Source organism: Marmota marmota, unplaced genomic scaffold (genome assembly GCF_001458135.2).
Source record: "Marmota marmota marmota unplaced genomic scaffold, marMar, whole genome shotgun sequence".
NCBI lineage: Eukaryota > Metazoa > Chordata > Mammalia > Rodentia > Sciuridae > Marmota > Marmota marmota.
Window position 1 is genome coordinate 30436888 of NW_026000037.1, and position 12279 is coordinate 30449166.

The 12279-nt window shown below is 32.0% G+C and overlaps 1 protein-coding gene across 1 annotated transcript in view; it reads right to left on the minus strand.

The window, feature by feature from the left end:
- Positions 1 to 12279, minus strand: part of Lrp1b (LDL receptor related protein 1B) — a 1807788-nt gene that overhangs the window by 683542 nt on the left and 1111967 nt on the right. Inside the window, exon 21 of the mRNA XM_015479144.2 lies at positions 3155 to 3337. Coding sequence (XP_015334630.1) covers positions 3155 to 3337 — 183 coding nt within the window. The remainder of the gene's footprint in view (positions 1 to 3154; positions 3338 to 12279) is intronic.

Sequence of the window (12279 nt, forward strand, 5' to 3'; positions counted from 1 at the left end):
TTTCTGATTTTACCTACATAAATTTCTAAACTGGGAAGGCAGTCAAATTAACATTCCTTCAACCCCTGAGGGGCAATTTTCCCTATACTCTTGACATCACTTTATAATACCAAACATTTTCTTTTCTTTTTTAATTTAAAGAATGGCATCCTGAGTTGCTTTTACATGAGGGGTAGACTTGAAACTCTCTCCCCTGACTCCTCATTTATGATATAACTGCTATTTATAGGTCTGGGACATGAGAGACCAGATGTGGTAGAGTACACTTCTTGGTCAGATAGTTCCTTTGAGATTAGAAGACTTTTGATGTTAATAATTGTATTGCATTTTAATTTAACTCTCATGCTCTTTTTTATACTAACATAAAACTTACTAATGTGCTTGTATTTGAACACTAATTAAGAGATGGCAACTTATGTATAAAAGAAAAGCCATTCTAACTAATAAATGTAAATTTATTACTTTAGAAACTTTTCAATGTCCAAGCTAGCATTTACGACATCTTTGAAAATAAACCTGAACTCTGGATTGAAAATCTTGAGTAGGTTAAAGGTCTTTTAGCTTGCAAAAGTGATAATTTAATTAAAGTAAATAAAAAATATCAAAAGGACTATTGATGCATACATATTCATGATTATTATTGTGGTTTCTTTAAATGCTTCCAATGTTCACAAAAATCTATCATAAATATGAATATGCAATTGTGCATGAAGTTTGTTTTAAAGTTTGGCAAAATTATGATTTACTATATCTAAACTACAGATTAATTAGAAGCAAATAGATTGGTAAAATAATACTTTTTACATTTCTCTTTTAAAATGAAATATCAGTTGTACTTTATTTACATTAAATTTTGGTATACTTGAAAATTCCTTGATAAATCTTATTAATAACATTATTAAAGTGCAATATAAGTCATAAGTCAACACATGCAAGTATCTCTAAGAATCCAGTTTTCCAAAGATAGCTAGTCATCCTTATACTTCAGTTTAATCTTTGAGTCATATTCAGAGGAATTTGTATGATTTCACTTCAAAATATCAATAAATATTATACAATGCAGAAGCATTCAAATTATCTATTGTTTTCTTAATATTCTTGTTTATTATGTTTTCTCTGAATATTTTCTATGTATAGAAAGTTCAAACAAGTTCTTAATGACATTATAGTTGTTTAAGTATACATTGCTATGAAGTTCTTTCTCCATTAGATTTTTTTTAATTGACACAATATAATTGTACATTATTTATGGGATATGATGTGATATTTCAATATATGTACGCAATGTATAAAGATCAGATTAGAGTAATTGACATATCATTTATCTCTCATATTTATCATTTTTGTTTGTTTTTGGAACACTTAACAGCTCTTTTGAAACATACAGTTGGTTGCCAACTATAGTTACCCTACTGTGCCACAGAACATTAGAAGTTATTCCTCATGGCCAACTGTACCTCAGTAACTGCTACCTATGTTCTCTCCATTCCCACATCATCCCTGTCTTCTGATAATCATTATTCCTGAAGCTTTCTAAGCATTCTTTCTCCATAGAAAAATTTCATCCTGATTTTAAGGTTTACATCTAAATTTGCCAAACTTTTGTATCATATCCAATTAATTTTTAAAATTTTCCATGCCAATTTATATTTGTTTTAACATAGTTTTGCCACTTTCTTATTCATACTTATATATTGAAGACTATTCTTTGCTTTATTTCAACATTAGACTAATTAGACAAAGAACAGAAGTCATATGGAAGAAAATATATGCTTTGAATTATGTTAATCTGAGTCAAATAACTGTCTCTTTGGAAAAAGAATTAGTCTATAGAAAATTATTTAGGCAGTCAATATTTTATTAATCTAACAATACTTATCTATTGATTTTAACTAATATATATTCAAAAGGATAATTTCTATACTGAAAATCACATTTAAACCTAGTATTCTCCAAATAAAATGTTTATGTAACAATTGAAGATAGAAACATCTTTGAAAAACTATTGTTGGAAGAATAACCCATTTGGACACATAATTCTCTCACTAGGAATGGGCTACAGGATTATTTTTCATGTATATCTATTCTAGTTTACATATGCTTCTTTATTTTTTATTTAAATTCTTCAGTGTAACCAAGAAGTGTTTTTAGGAAAGAAATGTGATGCTTTTTTGTATATTTAAATTCATCAGCCACTGGATTCAATGGCACATGCCTGTAATTCCAGTAGCTCTGGATGCTGAGGCAGGAGGATCAAGAGTTCAAAGTCAGCCTCAGCAATGGTGAGGTGCTAAGCAACTCAGTGAGACCTTGTTCCTAAATAAAATACAAAATAGGGCTGGGGATGTGGCTCAGTGGTTGAGTGCCCCTGAGTTCAATTCCTGGCACCAAAAAAAGAAAAAAAAGTTCACATTAGTAATGTGGTTTTTATAGTATTTGCTTACTCATAGTTTTTACTCTCTACCAATTAGTTGGTATACAGAACCAAAGGAATCACTAAGAGCTCCTGATTAAGCAATTCACATTAAAGAGATGTTCCAGAGATGAACCAAGAATACGTCCTGAAATCTATGAAAAATTCTTTGCAGTTCTTGCATTCTGTTTGTTCTCTAAACTTCATCTCTAGCCTATGAAATTTGAGACTCTGAATCCAAATGGGCTGGTTTCAAATTTCAATTGTGGCCAATGTGGTGGTGCATGCCTGTAATCCCTGAGGCAGGAGGATCATGAGTTCAAAGACACCTTCATCAAAAGTTAGGTGCTAAGCAACTCAGTGAGACCCTGTCTCTAAATAAAATTCAAAATAGGGCTTGAAATGTGGCTCAGTGTTTGAGTGCCCCTGAGTTGAATTACTGATACCCCCATCCTCACCCTCAATTTTTTTTTTCTATTGTGCCATGCCAGTTTTGTGAACTGGGGCATATTTAAAGCTCTTTGTCTCCTGAGTTCATGAAGAGAATACTCACAGAACTCTTCAGACCAATAATACTTCTCAATAGAAGATGGCTATCACTTTTGTTACATATAGAATGTGAGCATACCTACTAGGAATACAACAACGCTCTTTGCAAAATTGAGATACAGATTGCTGGCGAGCAGAAAGGGTTCTTCATTCAGGGAGTGCAACAGAAGGCGAAAGCAACATTCTGCTCACCTGTACTCTGACAGGAGAACTTGGTTTTGTGATCACACAAGCGTATCGTGCCATTGCATCCTTTTTCATCACTACCATCTTCACAATCTTTTTCTCCATCACAGCGCCACAGATCAGGAATGCAATTTCCATCAGGATGGCACTGGAAGTGATTCCCATTACAGCCAGCAGGAGAACGAATCTCTTGATTTGAAATGAAGGAGAAGAGGCAAGACCAAAGAAAAATTATTTTAAGATATTTTTTCCACATTTTTTTTCCTTCAGGCATCATTATGGTAGACAGAATCTATATTTTATTTAGTATATAAAAATAATACTCTCTAGCATTTTCAAAATCTTTTCAAAGCATTAAAAATTGGAGAAAAGCATATTTCTTATCTCCCATAGAATTCTGAAAAATACTACATAAATCAAAAAAGAGAAAGTAAGATAATACATAAATATTTTGTTGTGGTTCTAATTAGTTTTATAAGAGTGAGATCGATGAAGAGCTCTTCTCTAAGGCACATAAAATCTCAGATTATTCTCCTAATGATAAGACTTTGGTTGTTTTTTTGTTTGTTTTGTTTTGTTTTTGACATTTCTTAGGTAACTATTGTCAAATTCCTAAAAGGTAAAAACCAAAAAAAAAAATAATAATAAGTACACTCTAACAAAATCTTAGAAGAATAACATGTAGAAATTTGAAAAAAAGAAATAAAGAAACAAACAAAAAAACCCAAACAATAAATACAACTCCTTGGAATGTAAGACTTCAATTCTAGAATCAGAATGGATACTAAAACACAAGAATGTAATGAGACATTATACATTCCAACTTGATTATCTATTACTATTTCTTGAAATACAATAGATAATACTATTGTCGAAAACCTGGTGTTTTATTAGATAAATTCTGCAGGTAAGCATAAAAGAAATATAAATTGTTGTGCTACATATATGTCTTATATACAATAACTGAATCATATAATATATTAAAGTTTGTAATACATATTATCATGAGATATATTAAATATTTCCAAATACTCTAATAAAATAAAGATATACATTTATATTCAATACAAAAGTCATTGTAATACACTAATTGTACATTTTATTCAGCTATACCCAGCAACCCCCCCCCAACATGAACAATTAACCAATGTACCTATATGAAAAATTTGAGGTAGGTTCACATAAGTTATTCATTGTTTAATGTGCTGGTTGGTAGAGACCTAGAGTAATGATTTAAGATTAGTCTCACTTAAATTCAAAGCTAATTAGAACACTGATCTAACCAAAGCAGCTTCATCATCTTTTAAGTTCTTTGTTTATTCTACTGGCAAATGGACAGATTTTCAGTGTTCTTGTGAAAATTGAATCAAATATTTGTAAATAATTGTTTTAACTACAACATTTTGCTGAGCGATGGTGCATGCATGCCTATGATCCCAGTGACAGGATGCTAAGGCAGAACAATGACCAGGATTGGAAATTTAGGAAGATCCTGTCAAAAATTATAGGTCTGGGGATGTAGCTTAGTGATAGGGGACTTGCCTAGTATGTGTATGGCCTGAGGTTCCATGTCTAGCATTGTAAACCAAACAGAAACCTACAAAAAAATGTGTTGATGTTATTTTCTGTTAATATAAAGAGCTCAGTTCTGGATGAAAATTTTTCTTTAATTAAAGACTTTCAACTGTAATCTTTCAGGTTATAATAAAAATGAACAAGACAATCTTGACTCTGTTTCCCAAGAATTCCTAGAGAAGTAATACTTGAATAATAATCAAGAATAATCAAGAAAATTCATCCTTACTGAAGCAAAGAAGATGCTCTGTTGGTAAAAAATAGGAGCTTCAATTCACAAAAAGATAAAAAAAAATCCATACGATGAAACAACCACTATTAAGTAGTTATACAATATGAGACCTACTTAACAATATATAGGGAAAACTGATATCTGGCTAGCTTTGAAGCACCTTCCAAAAACAAAAACTTTCTATATTTCCTAGTCTTCCAAATAATTTTGGATATATCACTTGGATATATTATTGTCATGATTAATCAAAATACTTAATGTGCATACAGGCAATAAATGAAGGTGGTAGAGTCTGTGTACAAATGGAAAATATATGTGCACTATGACACAGCAATTTCTCATCACATTTAGTTAGTATTGCAGAGTATTATGCAGAAATTGGGTTAACTACTATAGCAGTAAAGAATTAGTGTGGGAATGTTTTCACAAATATGATATTTTGGTTTTTAAACTTAAAAATCTATTCATCTTCAGCATTCAGGAAGGAGAGAGAAAATGAATCAAATAGTCTTCAAGGCCAATTGGCTTTTTAGGAAGTTCTGTGGTGAGGAGGCTGAGCTTCTGGAAGTAGTGGAATAACCTTTGCTTTTCTCCTACTACTTGTCTTGAAAATAGAATAAAAAAAAAATCTTGGCTTAGTTGAAATTTATATCCTATGGCAAGAATTCATCCAATAACATACACAAGCTGTATTTCAGGCAATTGTCACTCAGTGATTCCAAATATTTAATAAGGAATGAAAAATATAATCTATTGATTTTTATATATTCCCTAAACTAAGGGTTGAAGTCTGGCAGCTCACATTCTGAACCTGTCCCTTACTATGTTTAACTGGGCAAACAAACTATTGGCCTTTCAAACATTCAATACTTTATTATATAAAAGTCTAGATTCTCCAGTAGCTTAAAAATAAGGACAAATTTTGTGAAGGCACCCTTGCAAGGTATTAACTACTACTAGCTTTATATAGGAGCAAACTGAATTTTATTAGACATTCCTAATTGTAAGAGACAATATATACCTTCTTTCCCCTTAAATTGAACATTATACCATTTTTGAAAATCTTTTTTGTTTTTTAAATAAAACTATTTATTTCTACTGTTTTTTTTTTAATTTTTTACCTCATGGACATTTTTCATTAGTTGGCTGGGTTTGTGGAATGGTATCTTTTGTTTTTGAATTTTGCTTCTAGAAAGCCATTTAAAAATGTTTCATTTGCTCTTGCCTCAATATAAATACTAATTTTCTTATCTTACACAAATTGAGTTTTCTTTTTATGATCCTTTTCATGGAGATTTGTGAATAATTCTGAAACAAATCATGCTATTTTAGAGTGACTTCTTAGATCTTAGAACCAAATTTATTGACTGTTTTTGATGATATGAATTTGTTTGAACCAAACTCTAACTCAGATATATTTATGAATCTTTAACATGTGTTTGTAAGATTCTCCTCTTATAACCTTCTGTCTTTCAAGGGAAAGAAAGAAAGAAAGAAAGAAGGAAGGAAAGAAAGAAAGAAAGAAAGAAAGAAAGAAAGAGAGAGAAAGAAAGAGAGAGAAAGAAAAAGAAAAACAAATCATTAAAAGAGTAATAAGTAAGGACGTTTTGAGAAGAAATAGCACATTTACTTTAAAATTTACCTAATTTAGGAAATGATTTATTAACTTCAATAAAGTTAAATAATATATATCAACTTCTATAACATATTTCTATCACTCTCCATATCTTTTTATTTCTTCAGGGCTCTGTTGCTTCAAAAGAACAATAAAAATTGAAGGAATTCCATGTTTAACCTATTATTGAAAGAACAAAGTTTTGACTCTTTCAAACATAGTTTTCTGTGTTGCCAAAGTCTAGTTATTTTACATCAGCTTACCATTAACTCAATGACAAAAAATGTGAACTTCTCAAGAGAAAAATGACATAAAACTTTATAAACATGGACAAATCAATCTGATTCAGAAAGAGATTTGAAGGAGTTAAGTTGCTGGTTGCTGCTTCTAGAGAAAAAGTGGCTTTGGGATGTGCTTTTCCAGAAAGAAATAGAAAAATAGGGCCTGTTTGCATTTGTAAGCCAAAATATTTTGATAAGCTTCCTAGAAAACAAAGAAGCTTATAGCCATTATCAATAAGGCACAATATGATATGTTTTAATGGGATAAGCCCTAACTTCTCATTTTGTACATTTTAAGATTAAAGAGCAGAAATACAGGTGTTTATAGCAGATTTAGCACTACAGCAAGTTATCTACAACCCTTGTCTTTTAGTTCAATGTTATTGACAGCTGAGAGTTAGTTGCAATCAGAAAAATCAAAGCAGACTTTCTGGAGGGAGAGAGAATGCTGCTATTGTCTGCTTTTTAACAGTTCATTTGCATTTTTCTTGCTTTGTTTCCTAACATTTGATTTATCTATTTATGTTTCATAAATGAACCCACTCTTTCATTTTCTTATTCTAAATAAATATTTACTTTAAAAACTTGAATGCAAATGTGACATTTCTCTGGGGATTTCCTTTTCTTCTTTCTATTAGGGTATTAGGGTATTCATGTCCAGATCCCTTAGAGGCAGGTAAAACATCTGTTAAGGACCACCACAAACAATCAGGTAGCAATAAGTTAAGAACAAGAATACAGCCTGGTGAAGGAAACTTGGTGAGTAATTCTTACCACACAAATCTAAGCAAAGAAACTCTCCATACATTTGCTTGCACATGTGCTACTAATGTATAAATTCTGTTCTTGGTTATTTGTTCTCCCCAAGCTCAATTTTCTTTCTATATACCTTCTCCTATTAATAGTGATGGCTTTGTTTAAAACCAACTTTCTCCAAAAAGAATAAAACTGTGTAGGGTTGTTTTCTAAAATTGGATCTTTCATTAAATTCAGAAATTTCATGAGTAGTAGTAGTACAAGATTCATGAAATAGAAATCATATGTGATGCTTTGGGTTGATACCTATTCTTTCTCCTGTAGAGTCTATTCAAAGCTCTGCTTGATTTTCAAGGTAAACTCCAAAAAGAATGCCAATACCTCATATGTTCGTGAATATTTATCTTCTGTTCTATGTGTCTCACTTGGAACAAAATAGACCACTCATCTGCTCCTTTTGATTTTGATTAAAAATAAACAAGAAAATCTTATTGAGACTATCTCATTTCATAGTAGCAGATACTATTAATCAATTTTCCAGGAGTCATACAGTTGATAAGTAGCAGACATGTGATTTGAAACCACACAATTAATCTCAGAAACTGTTCTCTTTATCATTATATCATCGTTAACTTCTTGAAAGAGTTTTCTCATGTAGAAGCTCATGAATAAAAATATAATGATCTCATTTAATAATCAATATGACTATGGATTTAATTTTTACATGTAAATTGCTGTTGTTCAAGCATGGTATTGACACCAAAATAGATTTGTAGACCAATGGTACAGAGTAGAGGACATGGAGACAAACCCACATAATGACAGTTATCTCATATTAGACAAGGGTGCTAAAAACATATATTGGAGAAAAGATAGCCTCTTCAACAGCAGGACTAAAACTGGAAATCCATATGCAACAAAATGAAATTAAACCCCTATCACTCACCATGCACAAAACTGAACTCAAAGTGGACCAAGGACATAGGAATTAAACCAGAGTCATTGCATCTATTAGAAGAAAAAGTAGGTCCAAATCTCCTTCATGTTGGATTAGGCCCTGGCTTCCTTAATAATACTCCTATAGTGGAAGAATTAAAATCAAGATTCAATAAATGGAATGGATTCAAACTAAAAATTTCTTCTCAGTGAAAGAAACAATCAGTGAGATGAGTAGAGAGCCTACAGAATGGGAGCAAATTTTTACCACACACACATCATATAGAGCACTAATCTCTAGGATATACAAAGAACTCAAAAATCATAACACCAAAAAACAAATGACCCAATCAATAAATGGGCTAAGGTACTGAACAGACTCTTCTCAGAAGATGACATACAATCAATCAACAAATATATGAAAAAATGTTCAACATCTCTAGCAGTTAGAGAAATTCAAATCAAAACTACTCTAAGATTTCATCTCACTCGAGTCAGAATGGCAACTAAGAATACAAACAACAATAAGTGTTTGTGAGAATATGGGGAAAGGGCACACGCATACATTGCTGGTGGGTCTGCAAGATGGTGCAGCCAATATGGAAAGCAGTATGGAGATTCCTTGGGAAATTGGGAATGGAATCACCATTTGAACCATCTATCCCACTCCTTGGTAGATATCCAAAGGATTTAAAAACAGCATACTACAGGGACAAAGCCACATCAATGTTTATAGCAGCACAATTCGCAATAGCCAAACTGTGAAACCAACCTAGACATCATTCAGTAAAGGAATAGATAAAGAAATGTAGTATATATACACAATAGAATACTATTCAGTATTAAAAGAGAATAAAATCATGGCATTTGCAGGTAAATGGGTGAAGTTGGAGAATATAATGCTAAGTGAAGTAAGCCAATCCCAAAAAAACAAATGCAGAATGTTTTCTCTGATATAAGGAGGCTGATTTATAATAGGTTGGGAGGGGAAAGCATGGGAGGAATGGAGGATCTCTAGATAAGGCAAAGGAGAGGCAGGGAGAGGGAGGGGGTATGGGGGTAGAAAAGGGAGTGCAATGAGATGGACATCATCAAGTACATGAAGACAGGAATGGTGTGACTCTGTGTTATGTACAACCAGAGATAGAAAAAATTTTGCTCTCTGTGTGTAATATGAATTGAAATGCATTCTACTGTCATAAATAACAAATTAGAATAAATATAAAAATTAAATAAAATAAATAAATAATTACTGTTGTTCAGCCTATTTCTTTTCTAATAAAATTTAACATTTATTTCATTTTGTTGTAAGGTAAAAGTATTTTTTTTTTTCATTAAAAGATCAATAAATTGCAAGTTCTATGAGGTCATCTACTCTTCTCAAGTTTGTTCCTTCAATTGATTGTCAGGATATTTGGGTGATGACATCCATGATCTAGTCAGTGGTTGAGAACTACAAAATTAATTTTATTATCTTTAAAATAAGAATACAGGCCTAAATTATTCATTCTATTTGTTCTTTCAATATATACTTATTGTTACCTGCCAGGCATTTTTCCAGGCACTAGCATTAAGCAAAGGTCAAGGTAGAGACATTACTGGTCTCACAAATCTTACATGACAGCAGAAGAAGAATGAAGGTGTTTAATAAATAACTACTTAACAAATAAAAGCTGAAGGGGCACCACTGGTTATACTGTGGTAATAGGCAAGTGAAACATCTCCTTATCTCAAAGCAGAAACCATTTAATTTTGGCTGTAGTTATGTATCCATTATGAATTAGGAGCTGGATATCCTCATCACAGTCATTCAAGTTCCTAAGTTGATTGATGGATGATCATCTTACATGATCACAGTTATTAGGAAAGAGGGAAAAGAGTGTTCTGAATGGTCTCATATCAAGCTAGAAAATAACACCCATTATTTCTGATGAAAATTGATTGAAAAAACTTACTCACACGGAGTAGAGTCCTAAAATATTGCTCCAATCCAACCACAAAGGTCCCAGAAAGAACAGTCTTAACAGGTGTTAGAAAAGGAAATACACTGTGCCAGTCATTGATCACTACCATAAACAGCAACTTGGATATAGGGCTCATATTAAAAAGGGTGATTATAGAAGCTGGCATTTAAGATGAGTCCAAAGTGATGGGAAAAAAATAATCATGGAAGAAATTAAGGCAAAGAGCATACTAAACACAAGAAAGAGTAACTGCAAAGACCCAAAGCAGGAAATAGCTTTAATTTTCACAGAAAAATAAAAGAAGTGAATGGGAAAAGGTGGGTGAAATTAGATATGAGAGGCAGGTAGGGTAGAATCGTATAGGGATTTATTAACAACTATGAGAAGATAAATGGCATCTATTTTAGGGGGATTTTGAAACAAGACTGATGGAGATATAATTCAATATACATTATTTTCTTTGACTGCTATTTCGAGAAAAAATGGATTCATGAGTGGAAGTAGAGAGACCAGAAAATGGCTTTTGCTAGACTCCAGGTACAAAATGGAAAGTGGAGTTCCTGTCTTTGAAATGATCATAGAATAGTGGGTACACAAGCAAATAGAAATGTTTGTAGCTGTAAAACTCTCTTAGGACAAAAAGTCAGAAGAGAGTTTCTGGTTATTATTAAGAGTTAAGTCAGAAAGTATGTTAAATGAGAATGAAAGATTTTCTTATTAAAACTAGCTCTACTTACAAAATTGTATGTAGTGTGTCTGCAGAGGAAGGGAGAAAGAGAAAGACAGGAGAGCAAGACCTAGATCTTGAAAATAATTGTGTCTTATGCTAAATGATTTTGATTTAAATCTGAAGGTAACCAGGAATCAAAGACTTTCAGTTAGATTCTGATTTCTTAACTCACTAGGGAAAAAAAATTCTCTTAAGATTCTTTAAATTTACAAAGGTTTATATAAATGTAAGTCTGCTTAATGTATATATATATATAAGTATACATATACATATTAAATATTTAATTTATTCAAACTATTGAAGTTCACTCTGATATGAGACTAGCATGCCTATACACACCCACACACACTCATTTTACACTTTTATATTTCTTCCCCCCTGTCTTTGCATCTCATTGTCTCACAATAAATTAAATTATAGTGGAATGAATCTGACATAACTTTCCTATGTGTGTGTGTGTGTGTTTATATATATTCTATTGAATCTCACTATCATGTATTTCCATAAGAAATTAATTTTTAAAATAATTATGGTTAAATGATAGAAAGATCAGCAGAGCAGAGGGAAGGGAGGACGTGGTGTGGGGAAAGGAAAGAAAGGAGAGGTCCTGGGGACTGAATTAGAACAAGATATATTCCATGCTTTTATAATTATGTTAAAATAGTTTCTATTGTCATGTATCACCAAAAAAATTAAAAAGAATAATAAGAAGAAAATTAAAATACTTGAAATCTATTTCTCAATGTATTCCTTAGTTTTGGGTGGAAGTTAAGACGTTTAGGGAATGCTGTATTTATCTGCCAGAAAGCATTAAAATAAAGTCATAGAGTTTTATTTCTTCTTAACTTTCTTGCCAAATAAAATCAGCTTCTATTAACAGTTGTTGATTTTCCTCTGATGAAGAGCGACATTCCTCTGAGGAGCCTGTGATGACCATTCCAACCTGAGTTCCCAGCCTGTGTAGTTCCCCAGAGCCTCAGGTCCTAAGCTTCAGGGCTTGGAATGCAATCAATCTTTGTGATATGGCTCTCCCAACAGAATG